This window comes from Mirounga angustirostris, unplaced genomic scaffold (genome assembly GCF_029215605.1).
Source record: "Mirounga angustirostris isolate CCGP_5_RB_7025 unplaced genomic scaffold, mMirAng1.0.hap1 SCAF_16, whole genome shotgun sequence".
Lineage (NCBI taxonomy): Eukaryota > Metazoa > Chordata > Mammalia > Carnivora > Phocidae > Mirounga > Mirounga angustirostris.
This window is the reverse complement of record NW_026991724.1, coordinates 35,462,987-35,482,606: the sequence shown is the minus strand read 5'-3', so window position 1 is coordinate 35,482,606 and position 19,620 is coordinate 35,462,987. Positions and strand designations below refer to the sequence as shown.

General features: G+C 36.8%; 1 protein-coding gene across 6 annotated transcripts in view; it reads left to right on the top strand.

Moving 5' to 3' along the window:
* The window catches only part of PHKB (phosphorylase kinase regulatory subunit beta), a 318,702-nt gene that overhangs the window by 141,644 nt on the left and 157,438 nt on the right, over window positions 1–19,620 (top strand). For all 6 annotated transcript variants that reach the window (XM_064580840.1, XM_064580837.1, XM_064580838.1 and 3 more), the window contains one exon: window positions 6,350–6,465. In XM_064580840.1, the coding sequence (XP_064436910.1) occupies window positions 6,350–6,465 (116 nt within the window). The remainder of the gene's footprint in view (window positions 1–6,349; window positions 6,466–19,620) is intronic.

Sequence of the window (19,620 nt, the reverse complement as noted above, 5' to 3'; positions counted from 1 at the left end):
TCTTTAAACATGGGACATTTATCCAAATAATTGTAGTAAAGGTGCTGTTCTTCTAGGTATCATGTCGACACCAGCAAGTAAGAATTGGGAAAGAAGGAGGGTCTTTAAAAACAGTTTCTAGAAGCCTTACCCAGTGATGTCAGCCTAATTTTATTGGCCAGAACTTGGTCACCAGTTTTTTTAAACTATGAAGGACATCTGGACAACATCTAGTGAAGTTAAAAGTGCACTTAGTCTACAATTTAGCAATTCAACTTTCAGATATATACCCTAGATCAGAGCTTTCCTGCTAGGATACCACAGACAGGCTGAGGAACTGAGTCCTTCATTCTAAAGGTATTTGTGTCACCTCCCAGGACAATTAACTTCTGGCTGCCAGGAGTCTTGTCCAGTAATTTCAGTGTGTTGTATAAATATTACTCTATGTGTACCATGTTGCAAAATGGCTGAGAAGCTCCTAGAAACATACTAAGATGTTCATTGCAACAGTGTCACATAAAACATTTGTTATGTTAGAATTCCAATTAATAAATAAAAGTAAATAGGGAAATAGAAAATAACCTTTAGGCAAGAACTATAGTAATAATTATTGTAAACAAGATTTACTGATAAATGCTAAAATTGTTGGATATAAATATGAAGAGAAACAATTTATGTAGTCTTAAAGCCTCTCCCTTAACATATTTATTAACTACAAAGTTTCCTAAGGTAGAATCTTAGATTATTGATTTCAGATCTCTCTTTTTAAAATATGTATTCAGTGGTATAAATTTCCCTGTACACATTGCTTTCACTGCATCCTACAAATTTTGAAAAGTGCATTTATCTCAAAATATTTTTAAATTTCTCTGAGATTTTTTTGTTTGGCTTGTGTTTTTTAGCAGTATGTTGTTTAATCTCCACATATTTGGGGGATTTTCTATTATCTTTTTGTTCCTGGCTCCTAGTTTAATTTTGTTGTGGTCTGAGAAAAGACATTGTATGATATATATTCTTTTACATTTATTAAAGTGTATTTTTTGGCTCAGAATATGTTCTTTCTTGGTGAATATTCCATGTAAACTTGAGAAGAATGTGTATTTTCATGTTGTTGGGTGGAATAGTCTATAGATGTCAATTGTATCCAGTTGATTGATGGTGTTGTTGAGTTCAGCTGTCCTTACTGATTTTCTGGCTGTTGGATCTACCTAGTTCTGATAGAGGGGTGTTAAAGTCTCCAACCTTGATAGCAAATTCATCTAGTTCTCTTTCCAGTTCTGCTAGTATTTGCTTAACATAGTTTGATGCTCTGTTAGTTGCATACATGTTAAGGATTGTTTTGTGTTTTTGGAGAATTAACTCCTTTATAATTATGTCATTCCTTTCTTTATCTTTGGTAACTTTACTTAAAGTCTGCTCTATCTGAAATTAAATAGCTACTCCAGCTTTCCTCTGGTTAGTGTTAGCATGGTATATTTTCCTCCATTCATTTACTTGTAATCAATTTGTATCTTCATATTTAAAGTTAGTTTCTTATAGCAGCATATATTTAGGTCATGTTTTTGATCCACTCTTACAGTCTCTGTCTTTTAATTGGTTCATTTAAACCATTGACATTCAAAGTAATTGTTGATATAGTTGGATTACTCTCTACCGTACTTGTTACTGTTTTCTATTTGTTATCCTGTTTCTCCATTTTTGTATTCCACTCTTTTTTGCCTTTGTGGTTTAAATTTGAGTTTTTTATATGATTCTATTTTCTCTCCTTTCTTAGCATATCAGTTAGACCTCTTTTTACTTTTTTTAACTTGTTGCCCTGGAGTTTGCAATATACATTTACAACTAATCCAAGTCCACTTTCAGATAACACTATACCACTTCATGTGTGGTGTTTTATAATAACAAAATAACCCTAATTCCTTCCTTATATCTTTGCTGTCATTAACTTATATATAAGGATACATGTTGATATAAACATACATAATCAGGGTGCCTGGGTGGCGCAGTTGTTAAGCATCTGCCTTCAGCTCAGGTCATGATCCCAGGGTCCTGGGATCGAGCCCCACATTGGGCTCCCTGCTCCGCAGAGAATCTGTTTCTCCCTCTCCCATGCCCCCTGCTTGTGTTCCCTCTCTCGCTGTCTTTCTCTCTGTCAAATAAATAAAGTCTTAAAAAAAAAAAAAATCAATTACATTGTTACTATTTATTATTTTGAACAAACTGTTATCCGTTAAATCCATTAAGAGTAATAAAAAAATTTATTTCACCTTCACTTATTCAGATCTGAGTTTATTATTTTTCTTCTCTCTAAAGAACTTAACATTTCTTGCAAGACAGGCCTACTGGCAACAAATTTCCTCAATGTATTTGAAAAAGTTTTTATTTCTCCTTCACTCTTGAAAGATAATTTTGCAGGGTACAGGATTCTAGGTTGATAGTTTTTTAGTTTTTTTTTTTTTTTTTCTCTCAGCACTTTCAGTATTTCATTCCAGTCTCACTTAGATGGTTCTGAGAAGAGGTTGAATGTAATTTTTAGCCTTGTTCTGCTGTAGGTAAGGTAATTGTTTTTTCTTTTTTCTGGATTTTTTCTTTATCTTAGATTTTTGGTTATTTGAAAATGAAATTCTGAGGTGTAGTTTTTGGGGACATTTATCCTACTTAGTTTTATCTGAGCTTCCTATATGTGTGGTTTGGTATCTGACTTAATTTGGGGGAATTCTCAGTTGTTATTGTTTGAAATATTTCTTCTGTTCCTTTTTTTCTTTCTTTCTTCTCATCCTGGTATGCCTATTACATATATTACACCTTTTTTAGTTGTCTCACAGCCCTTGAATATTCTGTTCTGTGTTTTTCAGTTTTGTTCTGCTTTTCAGTTTTCAAGGATTCTGTTTATATAGCCTCTAGCCAAGATTTTTTCCTCAGTTGTGTTGAATCTCTGATAAGTTTATCAAAGACATTTTTAATTTCTTTTATAGTATTTTTTTATATCTAGCATTTTTGAGGAGTTCTTTGGATTTCCATCTCTGATTACATTGCCCCTGTGTTCTTGCTTACTATTACTTCATTCAGCAGTTTCTGTATCATATTAGTCATAGTTATTTTAAATTTAGTCTGATAGTTCCAACATCCCTGTCACATATAGTTCTGATGTTTACTTTGTCTCTTCAAATTGTGTGAGTTTTTTTTTTTCTTTTTGATATGCTCTGTAATTTTTTCTTGATAGCTGGACATGATGTAGTATAAAGGAACTGTTGTAAATAGGCCCTTGGTAATGTGGTGAGATATGAGGGGAAGGGATGCAAAGGATTTTGTAATCTGATGATTAGGTCTAGTCTTTTAGTTAGCCTGTGCCTCTGGACTATGAACTTCACAAGTGTATCTCATTTTTTTCCCCTCTCCCCTTAGGCAAGATAAAATAGCTCTAGTAGGCTCAAGTTGCATATTTCTCTTCCTCATCTGGAAGAGTAGAGCTGGCTGGAGTTGGGTATTTCCCCTTCCCCAGGTCAGTTAGGTTCTACTGACCAATAGATCAAGGTCTGGTTCACCATTTTCCACACAGTGTTTCCATGTAGAGATTTCCCCCACAGTCTGAAAGTAGAGTGTTCCTATGGAACCTTTTGTAAGCCTTAATGTGTAAAGTGAAGGTTTACACATTTACTTTTTTTTTTTTTACAAAAGTCCTGCATTTGTACAGTAACGGCTTTTTTTTTTTAATGTAAAAGTGAAAATCCTCTGGATTTCTTTCAGTTAATGAAAACAGGTGGTAATGTAGGTCTTTTGTAAAAGTGAACTAGTGTAGCAAGAACTTTTAGAAAGCGTGGATACTTGTATTTCAAAATGATTTCTTTTCCCCTCCCCCTGCTGGAAGACATAGGGGATTTTCCTCATTTTCTATGGGAACCTGGTGGAGTTTTTGCAGGTAAATCTCAATATTTTGCAGGTAAATCTCAACCTGAACTCCTTATGACTTGGTCCTCCTGGAGATGTTAACTCTTAGTTTTTACTCCAGTTTTTAACTGAGCCTCTAGCAGTTCAATTACTAAACTTCAGGTTTTAACTACCCTGGCACTGGTTCCCAAGGTGACTTCTGCCTCATGAGTCTCTGCTCCAGGAAGCCATGGCTGTCTGTATTCACCTGTAGGTCTCTCCAGTCTTAGGGCAGCAGTATGCTCTGTCTAACCACCCCCCCACCCCCCGCCCACCCGCCTTATGGATGTAAGAAGAATTGTCAATTTTTCAGTCTGTTCAGCTTTTTACTTGTTAGGATGGTGTGGAATGGCAATTTGCAGACTCCTTACTTGTGGAACTAGAATGTAAATGGTATTTTAGTTTTCCTCACAGGGCTTATTAGCCAGAAATGCCTTTCTAGCCACTTATTATACCATGTAGGCATTCTGAACAGACTGCCTTACTTGGGCCTAGCCCTGTCCTAAAGTCCTCCTAAGAGAAGGAAGGAACAGGAATATGGATTATATACTTGAGAAGTTTGTTATGAAAGGAAGGAGGATTTAGATGTTTTCAAATCTTTAAACTTGAAGACTTGACAATGTATAAAGTATTTTATGTATGTATTATAGAATCTAAATAACTCTAAAGACCATAGACGAGCTAAAGATACCAGGTTTTGTGAAAATGGACCAGGATTTTTCTATAGGCAGGTTTTCCTTAGGGTATATAGGTAAGTTAGCAAGAAACTGGGAAAGCTGGGGAGAGCCTCACTAATATTCAAAGTAAAAAAATAAGTTTACTGTAGTTATGTAATGCTTCATTCTTGGATAGGGAAGTTACGGGATACATATGTGTTTTGTGGAAATCTAGAATCATCTTATGCTCTGTTCTAATTCTGTGAGGCTCCAACACTCTAATTGCTTTTTTCTTCACTGAAATTTGTCAGCTGTTTTTGGCCCTAAGGGCAAACATCTCTGTTCAGATGCAGAGTGGAAATGTCAGGGATTCCAGTGTACTAGCCATTCATCTTTTGTGAGAGAATCTGGGTAGACTGCTCTATAGATCAACTCTTAAGCAATGTATTTGTTGACTCTGGGCTTAGAAACTTTCCAGAGATCCTAGAGAATAAAGAAGAGTCATTTTAAGAGGCTGTGGTTTCCTCTGTTCTGATTTCTCAAAGAATTCTTTTCTATTGCTTTCTTCTATTATAATTTGGCAGAGTTTCTGGTGTACTGGTGAGATATTACCTTGGTTTTTTAGTATTATTAATGTGTCATTCTTTTTTTTTAATTTTGTGTATACTTCATTAATGATTTTATTTTTTCAAATACAATAATTATAATTGTGTAAAGAGGTTTTTTTAATTTAAATTCAAGTTAGTTAACATATGGTGTAGTATTGGTTTCAGGAATAGAATTTAGTGATTCATTACTTATATATAATACCCAATGCTCATCCCAACAAGTGCCGTCTTTAATGCCCATCACCCATTTAGCACACCCCCCACCTATTTTTTTGTCATTCTTAAAAGTATATACATTATATTAATTATGTGTATGGGGGGAGGTGGGAGATACATATTGTCACTTCAGAAGGGATCTCGAGATGAAGGATGGATAGGCAAGTGCACATACTCAGTTTGCAATATTGAACGAAACATGGGGACTTAATTTAAAACCTTGTAATTAAGACCAGCAGCCCAGTTAAGATATTGTCTTTAATAAAATGAACAGTTTTTTTTTTTTTTAATTAGAACTGACCATAATCTTTGCTTTCTGTAGTTACTTTTGAGAGTTTAAATTTCATCAGTTGTCTGAAAACTTTACAAGGAAACTGTGACTCTTGGCCTGTTGGTTGGAGCTCATCTCCAATCATAACTTTGAGTTTATAAGAATGGGTATCTACAGCTGTAGAAAAGACCAGAAGAATATTAGATTCCAGGATTAATAGACTCAAGACTCCAGATTAATCTTAAGTCAGTTAATGGACTGACTCTTTTCAGAACTGGGAAATACCTTTTTATCTCCAAAGTTTTAGACTTATTTAACACTTCATATGAACATTTTAGATAACAAATATTATCTATTATAAAACAATGCTTTATGTTTTTCTTAATTGTCAAGATATCCAGTCTCCATGAACAGTAATAGATACATTGCTGAAAAATTATAGTTGAAGCATTGACAGGATTTAAATTTTATTTCTGTACTGTATATTAGGTTCTCACTTTTGGCTTTATATTAGAAAAACCAGGTATAACAGAGTATGCATAGTAATATAAAAAATCAAGAATTTGAACACGTTAAGAAAGTGTTGGTAGCAAGTGTGTAATTGGATTTCAAATGATAATCTAATTGCTCTTACCAGTATATAAAGATCCTGTTACTGCATGTGTCCTTATGTTTCATTTCTTTTCTTTTAGGTCTCTTTTATTCAAAACCTTGTATTTTGTGTAGAAAGAGTTTACCGCGTACCAGACTTTGGTGTCTGGGAAAGAGGAAGCAAATATAATAATGGAAGCACAGAGCTACATTCAAGGTAATTTGCTGATTTTTGAGCGTTTTTTTTTTTTTTTAATTTAAATGTGTGGAATTTGAATAAAAATCAAAGTATTAGATTGCAACTGTGGTTTCTATGTTAATTTTCATCTCTTTTTTTTTCCTATATATGAGGCAGATGAAATTCACTTAAAATTAAAGCAAGAGTCTGTTCTCAGTACCCAAAAACAGATGGAAGAAAAAACAGGGTATCTTTCCTAACCTCCCATGGTGTCAGTACATGCATATCGGCCTCCAGTCCAAGGCTTGGCCTTTCTGCTAAACCAGCTCTTTCTCTTTTTCCTTTTTGAAATGACACCATTTGAAAGATCAAATACATTAAAATTGCCAAATACCAAATGTATATTCATTGCACGTAAAAATTCCCTTCCATGTTGTAGAGCTGATTTTTTTAAATCCTAACCAGATACTCACAACCTTTATACAAAACTTAACATTTATTGTTTTCTGTAGGAGGTGTGATCAACATCTTGCATTCTGGTTTAGTGGGCTTGATAAATAACAATAGCTTATGACTGATGTTAGTGGTGTATGAGTTTCCTTTACTCCTTAAGGTTAGCGAAATAGCTTTAGTGACTGACTGCACCAAATTTTATGCTGGGAGGTTATCTTTTAACTGAAAAGTTTAGCTCAATTGCACCAAAAATAAAATACCTAGGAATAAACCTAACCAAGGAACTAAAGACCTATATTCCAAAAACTGTAAAACACTGATGAAAGAAACTGAAAATGGCCCAAACAAATGGAAAGATATTCCATGCTCATGGATTGGAAGAACCAGTATTGTTATATTGTTCATACTACCCAAAGCAATCTACAGATTTATTAATGCAATCCCTATCAAAATTCCAATGACATTTTTCACAGAACTGGAACATTAATCCTAACATTTGTATGGAACCACAAAAGACCCCAATAGCCAAAGCAATCTTGAGAAAGATGAACAAAGCTAGTGGTATCACAATTGCATATTTCAAGATATATTACAAAGCTATAGTAATCAAAACAGTATAGTACTGGCAAAAATAGATGTAGATCAATGGAACAGAATAGAGAAATGAGAAATAAACCCACACTTATATGGTCAATTAACCTGCAACAAAGGAGGCAAAAATATACAATGGAGAAAAGATAGTTTCTTCAACAAATGGTATTGGGAAAACTGGACAGCTATGTGCAAAAGAATGAAACTGGACAAGTTTCTTATACCGTACACAAAAATAAACTCAAAATGGATTAAAGACCTGAGTGTGAGTCCTGAAACCATGAAATTCCTAGAAGAAAACTTAGTAATTATTTTGACATTAGTCACAGAAATATTTTTCTCTTCAGGTAAGGAAACCAAAAACAAAATTAAATTATTGGGACTATACCAAAATAAAAAGCTTTTTCACAGTGAAGGAAACCATCAACAAAAAGGCAACCTACTGAATGGGAGAAGATACTGCAAATGGCATATATGATGAGGGGTTAATATCCAAAATATATAAATAATTTATACAGTTCAATATCAAATAAACAAAGAATTTGATTAAAAAATGGGCAGAGGACCAGAGTGGACATTTTTCCAAAGAAGACCTATAGAGACCAGCAGACACATGAAAAGATAGTGAACATCACTAATCCTCAGGGAAATGCAAACTAAAAGCACAATGAGATATCATTCTGCACCTGTCAGAATGGTTAAAATCATAAACACAAGAAATAAGGGTCATTGAAGATGTGGAGAAAAAGGAACCCTTGTATGCTGTTGGTGGGAATGCAAATTGGTGTAGCCACTGTAGAGAATAGTATACAGGTTCCTCAAAACATTGAAAATAGAATTACCAGGGCGGAGCAAGATGGCGGAGGAGTAGGAGACCTGGATTTCGTCTCCTCTCAGGAATTCAGCTGGTTAGGGATCAAACCATTCTGAACACCTACAAACTCAACAGAGATCGAGGAAAAGAATAGCAACAACTCTCTGAACAGAAAAGCAACCACTTTCTGGAAGGTAGGACGTGCGGAGAAGTGAATCCGAGGCGATATTCGGGAGGATAGATGGCGGGGGAGGGGGGCTACATCAGCCGATACTGGCAAGTGATAGAGCCGTGGAGCACAAAATCAGAACTTTTAGAAGTTGGCTCCACTGAGGGACGTCGCTCCTGTGGCTAAGTGGGAGTGGAACCCTCGTGGGACAGTGTGGTCTCAGGACCCTCGGGGTCGCAGAAACACCGGGGGTGCCTGAGTGCGGCAGAGCTCCCAGGTATCGGAGCGGGGAAGCCGGCTGCAGAGACAAAGCTGAGGCGTGGGCTCTCAGCTTGGGGTTGTCATAAACAGTGATCAGCGGCACAGTCGGGCCACTGCTCCTCCAGCAGGGACCCAACGAGCAGCAGATCCGGGGAGACTCCCCTTCCTCCCCCAGGAGGAGAGATGCGGGAGCGCACCGCAGGGATCTGCTGGGTTTGGAGACTCCACACGGGGTCGGGTGCCAGAGATAGAAACCCGCGGTCACAGGCCGGATGAGCACGGATTGTGGCCAGAGACCGGGGAGACGGGAGTGATTGACTGCTTTTCTCTGGGGGCTCACTGAGGAGTGGGGCCCGAGTTCTCGGCTCCTCCGGGTTGGAGATTGGGAGGCTGCCCTTTCACTCTCGTCCTCCAAAGCTGTACGGAAAGCTTGCAGGGAACAAAAGCCCCGGAGAGCAAACCCAAGTAGATTACTTAGCCCGGACCAGGCAGGGGCGGGGCAATTCCGCCTCCGGCAAAGACATTTGGGAACCTCGGCAACAGGCCCCTCCCCCAGAAGATCAGCGAGAACAGCCAGCCAAGACCAAGTTTACCGATCAATGAGAACGGCAGAACTCCAGCGCTAGGGGAATACTGCACATAGAATTCATGGCTTTTTTACCATGATTCTTTTGTCTTTCAAAGTTAATGTTTTCTTTTTTAACTGTCTTTTTTCTTTTTTTTTTTTTTGAATTGTTCTTTTTCCCTTTTTCAACCAACATCTTGTCAATCCCTTTTTTAAAAAACATTTTTATTTTTCATTTTTAGAGTCATATTCTATCTCTTCGTAGTAGTTACCTATATTTTTGGCATATATAAATAAGTTGTTCTCCCTAAAATTTTGAGATAATTTCTTCTAACAGATCAAAATATACCCTAAATCTCTAGTGTATGGTTTTTTTCTACTCCCCTGCCTGATCACATTCTCTCCCTTCCCCCCCCTTTTTTTTTAAATCCTCTTCTTTCTTTTTTCAAACAACTTCTTATCAATTCCTTTTATAAAATTTTTTATAATTTCTATCTTTACAATCATATTCCATCCCTTCATCGTATAAACCCTTATTTTTGTACATATATAAGTTTTTCTTTCTTTAAAACTTTGGGAGACAGTTTCTTCTAACAGACCAAAATACACCCCAAATCTAGTTTGTGGCACTGATCTATATACCAGCCTGAGCATATTTGATCACATTCTGTTTTTGTATTGTTTTGTTTTGTTCTGTTTTTATCTTTATCTTTTTCTTTTTTCTCTCTTTCCCTTTCTTTTCCCACTGCTTCAGGTCTTTTCTGATTTGTTTAGAGTATATTTTCTTGGAACATTGTTACCCTGCTAGCATTTTGTTCTCTCATTAATCTATTCTCCTCTGGACAAAATGACAAGACGGAAAAAATCACCTCAACAAAAGAACAAGAGGTAGTGCCGACTGCCAGAGACCTACTCAATACGGACATTAGTACGATGTCAGATCTAGAGTTCAGAATCATCACTTTAAAGATACTAGCTGGGCTTGAAAAAAATATGGAAGTTATTAGAGAAATGCTTTCTGGAGAAGTAAAAGAATTAAAATCTAACCAAGTCAAAATCAAAAAGGCTATTAATGAGGTGCAATCAAATATGGGGGCGCTAAATGCTAGGATAAATGAGGCAGAGGAGAGAATCAGTGATATAGAAGACCAAATGATGGAAAATAAAGAAACTGAGAAAAAGAGAGATAAACAACTACTGGATCACGAGGGCAGAATTCGAGAGATAAGCGATACCATAAGATGAAACAACATTAGAATAATTGGGATCCCAGAAGAAGAAGAAAGAGAGAGAGGGGCAGAAGGTATATAGGAGCAAATTATACCAGTGAACTTCCCTAATTTGGGAAAGGAAACAGGCATGAAAATCCAGGAAGCACAGAGAACCCCTCTCAAAATCAATAAAAATAGGTCAACACCCCGACATCTAATAGTAAAACTTTCGAGTCTCAGAGACAAAGAGAAAATCCTGAAAGCAGCTCGGGGGAAGAGATATGTAACCTACAATGGTAGAAACATTAGATTGGCAACAGACCTATCCACAGAGACCTGGCAGGCCAGAAAGGACTGGCAGGATATATTCAGAGCACTAAATGAGAAAAATATGCAGCCAAGAATACTATATCCAGCTAGGCTGTCATTGAAAATGGAAGGAGAGATAAAAAGCTTCCAGGACAAACAAAAACTAAAGGAATTTGCAAACACGAAACCAGCCCTACAGGAAATCTTCAAAGGGGTCCTCTAAGCAAAGAGAGAGCGTAAAAGCAACATAGACCAGAGAGGAACACAGACGATATACATTAACAGTCACCTTCCAGGCAATACAATGGCACTAAATTCCTATCTTACAATAGTTACCCTGAATGTAAATGGGCTAAATGCCCCAATCAAAAGACACAGGCTATCAGACTGGATTAAAAAACAAGACCCATCGATATGCTGTCTGCAAGAGACTCATTTTAGACCCAAAGACACGCCCAGATTGAAAGTGAGGGGGTGGAAAACCATTTACCATGCTAATGGACACCAAAAGAAAGCTGCGGTGGCAATCCTTATATCAGACAAATTAGATTTTAAACCGAAGACTGTAATAAGAGATGAGGAAGGACATTATATCCTACTTAAAGGGTCTATCCAACAAGAAGATCTAACAATTGTAAAGATCTATGCCCCTAACATGGGAGAAGCCAATTATATAAGGCAATTAATAAGAAAAGCAAAGAAACACATCGACAACAATACAATAATAGTGGGGGACTTTAACACCCCCCTCACTGAAATGGACAGATCGTCTAGAGAAAAGATTAACAAGGAAATAAAGACTTTAAATGACACACTGGACCAAATGGACTTCACAGACCTATTCAGAACATTCCATCCCAAAGCAACGGAATACACATTCTTCTCTAGTGCCCATGGAACATTCTCCAGAATTGATCACATCCTAGGTCACAAATCAGGTCTCAACCGGTACCAAAGGATTGGGATCATTCCCTGTCTATTTTCAGCCCACAATGCTTTGAAACTAGAACTCAATCACAAGAGGAAAGTCGGAAAGAACTCAAATACATGGAGGCTAAAGAGCATCCTACTGAAGAATGAATGGGTCAACCAGGAAATTAAAGAAGAATTAAAAAAATTCATGGAAACCAATGAAAATGAAAACACAACTGTTCAAAATCTTTGGGATGCAGCAAAGGCAGTCCTAAGAGGAAAGTATATAGCAATACAAGCCTTTCTCAAGAAACAAGAAAGGTCTCAAATGCACAACCTAACCCTACACCTAAAGGAGATGGAGAAAGAACAGAAAATAAAGCCTAAACCCAGCAGGAGAAGAGAAATAATAAATATCAGAGCAGAAATCAATGAGATAGAAACTAAAAGAACAGTAGAACAAATCAACGAAACTAGGAGCTGGTTCTTTGAAAGAATTAACAAGATTGATAACCTACTGGCCAGACTTATCAAAAAGAAAAGAGAAATGACCCAAATCAACAAAATCATAAATGAAAGAGGAGAGATCACAACCAACACCAAAGAAATACAAACAATTATAAGAACATATGAGCAACTCTATGCCAGCAAATTAAATAACCTGGAAGAAATGGATGCATTCCTAGAGATGTATCAACTACCAAAACTGCACCAGGAAGAAAAAGAAAACCTGAACAGACCTATAACCACTAAGGAAATTGAAGCAGTCATCAAAAATCTCCCCAAAAACAAAAGCCCAGGGTCACATGGCTTCCCAGGGGAATTCTACCAAACATTTAAAGAAGAATTAATACCTATTCTTCTGAAACTTTTCCAAAAAATAGAAATGGAAGGAAAACTTCCAAACTCATTTTATGAGGCCAGCATTACCTTGATCCCCAAACCAGACAAAGACCCCATCCAAAAGGAGAATTACAGACCAATATCCCTGATGAACATGGATGCAAAAATTCTCACCAAAATAGTAGCCAATAGGATCCAACAGTACATTAAAAGGATTACTCACCACGAGCAAGTGGGATTTATCCCTGGGCTACAAGGTTGGTTCAACATCCCCAAATCAATCAACATGATACAGTACATTAACAAAAGAAAGAACAAGAATCATATGATCCTCTCAACAGATGCAGAAAAAGCTTTTGACAAAGTACAGCATCCTTTCTTGATCAAAACTCTTCAGAGTATAGGCATAGAGGGTACATACCTCAATATCATAAAAGCCATCTATGAAAAACCTACAGCAAATATCATTGTCAATGGGGAAAAACTGAGAGCTTTCCCCCTAAGGTCAGGAATGAGGCAGGGATGTCCACTATCACCACTGCTATTCAACATAGTATTGGAAGTCTTAGCCACAGTAATCAGACAACAAAAAGAAAAGGCATCCAAATCGGCAAAGAAGAAGTCAAACTCTCACTGTTTGCAGATGATATGATACTCTATGTGGAAAACCCCAAAGACTCCACCCCAAAACTGCTAGAACTCATACAGGAATTCAGTCAAGTGGCAGGATATAAAATCAATGCACAGAGATCAGTGGCATTCCTATACACCAACAGCAAGACAGAAGAAAGAGAAATTAAGGAGTTGATCCCATTTACAATTGCACCCAAACCATAAGATACCTAGGAATAAATCTAACAAAGAGGCAAAGGATCTGTACTTAGAAAACTGTAAAATACTCATGAAAGAAATTGAGGAAGACACAAAGGAATGGAAAAACGTTCCATGTTCATGGATTGGAAGAACAAATATTGTGAAGATGTCAATGCTACCTAGAGCAATCTACACATTCAATGCAATCCCCATCAAAATACCATCCACTTTTTTCAAAGAAATGGAACAAATCATCCTATAATTTGTATGGAACTAGGAAAGATCCCGAATAGCCAGAGGAATGTTGAAAAAGAAAAGCAAAGCTGGCGGCATCACAATTCCGGACTTCCAGCTCTATTACAAAGCTGTCATCTTCAAGACAGTATGGTACTGGCACAAAAACAGGCATATCGATCATTGGAACAGAATAGAGAGCCCAGAAATGGACCCTCAACTCTATGGTCAACTGATCTTTGACAAAGCAGGAAAGAATGTCCAATGGAAAAAAGACAGTCTCTCCAACAAATGGTGTTGGGAAAATTGGATAGCCACATGCAGAAGAATGAAACTGGTCCATTTCCTTAGACCACACACAAAAATAGACTCAAAATGGTTGAAAGAACTCAATGTGAGACAGGAGTCCATCGAAATCCTAAAGGAGAACACAGGCAGCAACCTCTGCGACCTCAGCCTCAGCAACTTCTTCCTAGAAACATTGCCAAAGGCAAGGGAAGCAAGGGCAAAAATGAACTATTGGGACTTCATCAAGATAAAAAGCTTTTGCACAGCAAAAGAAACAGTCAACAAAACCAAAAGACAACCAACAGAATGGGAGAAGATATTTGCAAATGACATACCAGATAAAGGGCTAGTATCCAAAATCTATAAAGAACTCATCAAACTCAACACCCAAAGAACAAAGAATCCAATCAAGAAATGGGCAGAAGACATGAACAGACATTTTTCCAAAGAAGACATCCAAATGGCCAAGAGACACATGAAAAAGTGTTCAATATCATTTGGCATCAGGGAAATCCAAATCAAAACCTCAATGAGATACCACCTCACACCAGTCAGAATGGCTAAAATTAACAAGTCAGGAAATGACAGATGTTGTCGGGGATGCGGCTAAAGGGGAACCCTCCTACACTCTTGGTGGGAATGCAAACTGGTGCAGCCACTCTAGAAAACAGTATGGAGGTTCCTCAATAAGTTGAAAATAGAGCTACCCTATGATCCAGCAATTGCACTACTGGGTATTTACCCCAAAGATACAAATGTAGGGATCCGAAGGGGTTTGTGCACCCCGATGTTTATAGCAGCAATGTCCACAATAGCCAAACTGTGGAAAGAGCCAAGATATCCATCGACAGACGAATGGATAAAGTCGATGTGGTATATATATACAATGGAATATTATGCAGCCATCAAAAGGAATGAGATCTTGCCATTTTCAATGATGTGGATGGAACTGGAGGGTATTATGCTGAGCGAAATAAGTCTAACAGAGAAAAACATGTATCATATGACCTCACTGATATGAGGAGTTCTTAATCTCAGGAAAGAAACTGAGGGTTGCTGGAGTGGGGGGTGGGGTGAGAGGGATGGGGTGACTGGGTGATAGATACTGGGGAGGGTATGTGCTCTGGTAAGCGGTGTGAATTGTTCAAGACTTGAATCTCAGATCTGTACCTCTGAAACAAATAATGCAATATATGTTAAGAAAAAAAAAAAGAAGTTAGCAGGAGGGGAAGAATGAGGGGGGAAATCGGAGGAGGAGACGAATCATGAGAGACGATGGACTCTGAAAAACAAACTGAGGGTTTTAGGGGGGAGGGAGGTGGGAGAGTGGGTTAGCCTGGTGATGGGTATTGAGGAGGGCACGTTCTGCATGGAGCACTGGGTGTTACGCACAAACAATGAATCATGGAACACTATATGTAAAACTAATGATGTAGTGTATGGGGATTAACATAATAATAAAAAAATAAAAAAAAATAGAATTACCACATGATCCAGTAATTCCGCTCTTGGGTATTTACCCAAAGAAAACAAAAACACTAAGTTGAAAAGATATGTACACTCCTATGTTTACTGCTTGATTATGTACAACAGCTAAGATATGAAGCAAACCATGTGTCCCATTGATAGATGAATGAATGAATGGAGATGTGAGATATATATATACATATATATATATATATATACACATATATATATATATATAAAATGGAATATTAGTCATAAAAAAGAATGAGATGCCATCTGCAACAACATGGATGGACCTAGAACGTATAATGCTAATTCAAATAAAGTCAGTCAGTGAAAGACAAATACTGTATGATATCATTCGTATGTGGAATTTACAAAACAAAAGAAAACAAAGATAAAAAGAGACAAAAAAACAAAACTCTTAAATACAGAGAACAAACTTGGAGTGCTAGAGGAGAGGTGGTTAGGGGATGGGTCAAATAAAGAGGATTAAGAATTCACATATCTGTTAATTTTCCTTTCTTTCCTTTCCTTTTCTTTCTTTCTTTCTTTCTTTCTTTCTTTCTTTCTTTCTTTCTTTCTTTCTTTCTTTCTTTCTTTCTTTCTTTCTTTCTTTCTTTCTTTCTTCTTTTTTTTCTTTCTTTTTCTTTCTTTCTCTCTGTCTCTCTGTTTCTTTCTTTTTTTTTTTAGAGAGGGAGTGGGGAGGGGAGGAAGGAGAGGGAGAGAGAGAATATTAAGGAGACTTCATGCTCAGCATGGAGCCCAGTGCGGGCTTGATCTCACAACTCTGATGTCACTACCTGAGCGGAAATCAAGAGTCAAGACTCTTAACTGACTGAGCCACCCCGGTGCCCCAAGAATACACATGTCTTGACAAGCACTGAGTAATATATAGAATTGTTGAGTCATTGTATTGTACACCTGAAAGTAATATAACACTATATGTTAATTATACTTGAATTAAAAAAAAGTATATTTCAATTAGTCTTACCCATTTGACATTAAAAGATTTAAGATTTAAAGATTATCAACTATAGGTTGGTTTAGATCATTGGGACTTAAATGAACTACAGAAACAGTTTAGGAAACACTGGTTTAGAGGATATACTGTTTTTGAATAGAAGGACTAATCATACACAAAAAATTAAGCTGATATAAGATACTTAATAAACTAAAATCTAGCTCCAGATCACTAGCTGTATAATATCCCCATGCCTCAGTTTCCTCATCTACAAAATGAAGACAATAATAGTTTCTACTTTATAAAGTTGTTGTAATGATGAAGTTAATATATACAAATCATTTGAATACCTGATTAGAAGTAAGCACTAGAATGCAGGTGTACTTATACATTTCAGAGTATGTTAATAGCAAATACTGAAACAAAGAGGATTTTTCTATTAACTTTAGGAAGCTAATTTATACACATTTTTCTATAAGTTTTATGATTTATATGAGGCATTTTGAAATATAGAGCAGAATAGTAGCAATCAGGGAAGAAGTCAGTGGAGTAGAGAAATGATTTGTGGGAAAGTTCAATTAAGGCATTAAATTCTGGCAAATACTAAAAATAGGAAAATAAATAGGAAGTTATATTTCAGCTATCATTCAAATTAAGTTCTTAACACTCCAGATTATCAGTCAAAGTATAAGAAAGTGGATCTAATTAGAAAAGGTGATTTTTAAAAACGTACCTTTTCAGTATTTATGATTTATCAACCCCCTTCTCTGCTTTTTAATAACCATTTAGTATATTCCAATGTGAGCCCATTGACATTTTCAGTATAAAATATTTGGAGTAAAGGTTTTTCTGTTTACAAAAACTGTAGTAAACTCAGGAAGAACCTTGGGTAAACGTTACCATTAACCCGAGAAAGTGAGGATATTGGAATGTTCCCCGTGAAAAAATACAGAGGCTCCAGCATGTTTTCATGTAACCGAGGTGCCAGCCTTTTAAACTGAATCATTAAGGATTTTATTTCAAGACTCAGAAGATCATTATGTGATGTTCTTTGCTATCTTTTGCATGCAAAATCAATCTTAATTTGTGGCAGGTCCGTTTTATTCAAATGGATGGGAAATGAAGTTTGCCATTTAGATTTGGATGGTGGGTTTTACACATTTAACATTGATCTCCTAATTTTCTATGGGAACTTTACAATTCCCCAAGAGAACTTTAAGCATTTTTTTCCCCAAAAATTTCTGAACTCATATCTCCACAAGCATATTTTGGATGTGTCACATCTGGTGCCCAAAGTGTCTGTTTTGAAACTGCAGGAGAACTGAGCCTCATGGCACTCATTGGCTTTGTGATGGCGATGGTGGTAGGAGGCTGGCAGCCTGCACTTACACATGGGTGGTAGAATGTAGAGCTGCTACTAATCAGGGACTCTTTTTCTATCCCAGAACTATCTGTTCCTAGTTGGATGTGATCTTTACTACTACAATATGCTTGTTATATCCTTAAGCTGTTCCCATAATTTCAGACATCCTGAAATAGTATACAATAATTCCTCCTGTAAGTATTCATACTGCCCTTTGTCTTCTAACTTACTTTGCCTCTCTTTATCTCTGTGCTATAGAGTCTCTTTAGCAGGAGTCAGAAAAAGAGCACAATCTGACTGGTTCCTTGGTGCTCACTAAGGCCTTGGCCAGAGTGCTGGCTTGATAAATGTTTCTTCCTTTCCTTGCCACTCTGCACACATCCCTTCTAAGCTGTGCCTTGATCAAAGAAGACTTCTGCCTCTGGGCCCCCAATATGCATGCATGTAGTATTTGAGGTCAGAGGCTCCCTCTTCAGCATCCAAGCTCAGCTGTACTTTAATAATTGTAATCTGTGGCTCTGTACAGTTATAGAATAGTTTTTATTTAGGCCACACGGGGAACATATTACTGCCTTTTATACAGGAGAAAGTTAAAGTTTAAAAGGTTTTGTGATTCTCCCCCCAACACACACCCTAAATATTACAAATCACTAGGTAGTAGAGCTAGAACTGGATTCCAGGGGGTTGGCCTCCAAATGGAAAGTTGTTTCAACTATATCATGTTGTACTTTAAAGTTTTAAAAAGTTTCCTTAAATTTGAAATAACAGCAGGGTGTACAATCTTGGTGAAATTTTGGTAAGTTTTAAGGATATCTTTAAGTAATCATTAAAGTTTGATTCAGCTTAATGTTTTAGTCAGTCCCTTGCCGATCTGCCCTTTTCAGCCCCAGGTTTGCTGGTATCTCTTTTAGTTCAAATTCTTTTTTTTTTTTTTTAAGATTTTTATTTATTTATTTGAAAGAGAGAGAATGAGAGAGAGCACATGAGAGGGGGGAGGGTCAGAGGGAGAGGCAGACTCCCTGCCGAGCAGGGAGCCTGACGCGGGACTCGATCCCGGGACTCCAGGATCATGACCTGAGCTGAAGGCAGTCGCTTAACCAACTGAGCCACCCAGGCGCCCTAGTTCAAATTCTTTAATTCTTTAGTATTTCTTAGATAAACTCCAGAAGTTTTTTGTAAAAAGTGATCTCATTACTTTTATCTGAACCCCATTCTAGCAGCAACCTCACCTTTTTCAGGGCTTTAGTAAAGGGGTCTATTGCTCTAAGCCTACAATGATTCTCTTTTAAAATGTTTCCTAAGTAACCATTCCCAGTTCTCCTGGTTTTTCTGTTGACCCTATTTTCCTCAAGCAACATGTTCGTTTCAGTTTCTGCTAGGGTATCTGGAACTGTATAATTCTCTTTTCTCCTGTTCAGTCTCTAAGCCTTTTGGCAAGTTCCTATACATTTAAAAATCCTCTTATTTGATTTAATTGCATTTTCCTCCATATATAATTTTGGTACATATCTATTGTAGCACTAATTCTTAACCCCCAAAGTTAAATATCCAAGTAGTCTTCTCAACCTCTCCAAGTTTAATTTAGGTATTTTAATCTTAATGTTTCCCCCTCTTCATTTATATAAGGATATTCCTACTCCTCAGGGCTACCTTTGAACTCTTTAAACCAAAACTCTTTAATCTCAAACCTAACCTTGAATTGTTTTGGTTATTGGGAAGTATAAAGGAATACTTTAGTATTTAATAACTTAGTAATGTAGATATATGCCCAAATGGAAAGATAAGTTTTTGAAACATTGATTCCTAAAAAGAACTTTACATTTAACAGCATTATTTCCTTTTTTTACTTTGTTAAGTCTTGTATTTGCAATATAAAGAAGACCAAAGAAGCAAAAAATTTAAATGTGATTTTTTTTCAAGGTTTTTTTTTTTATGGT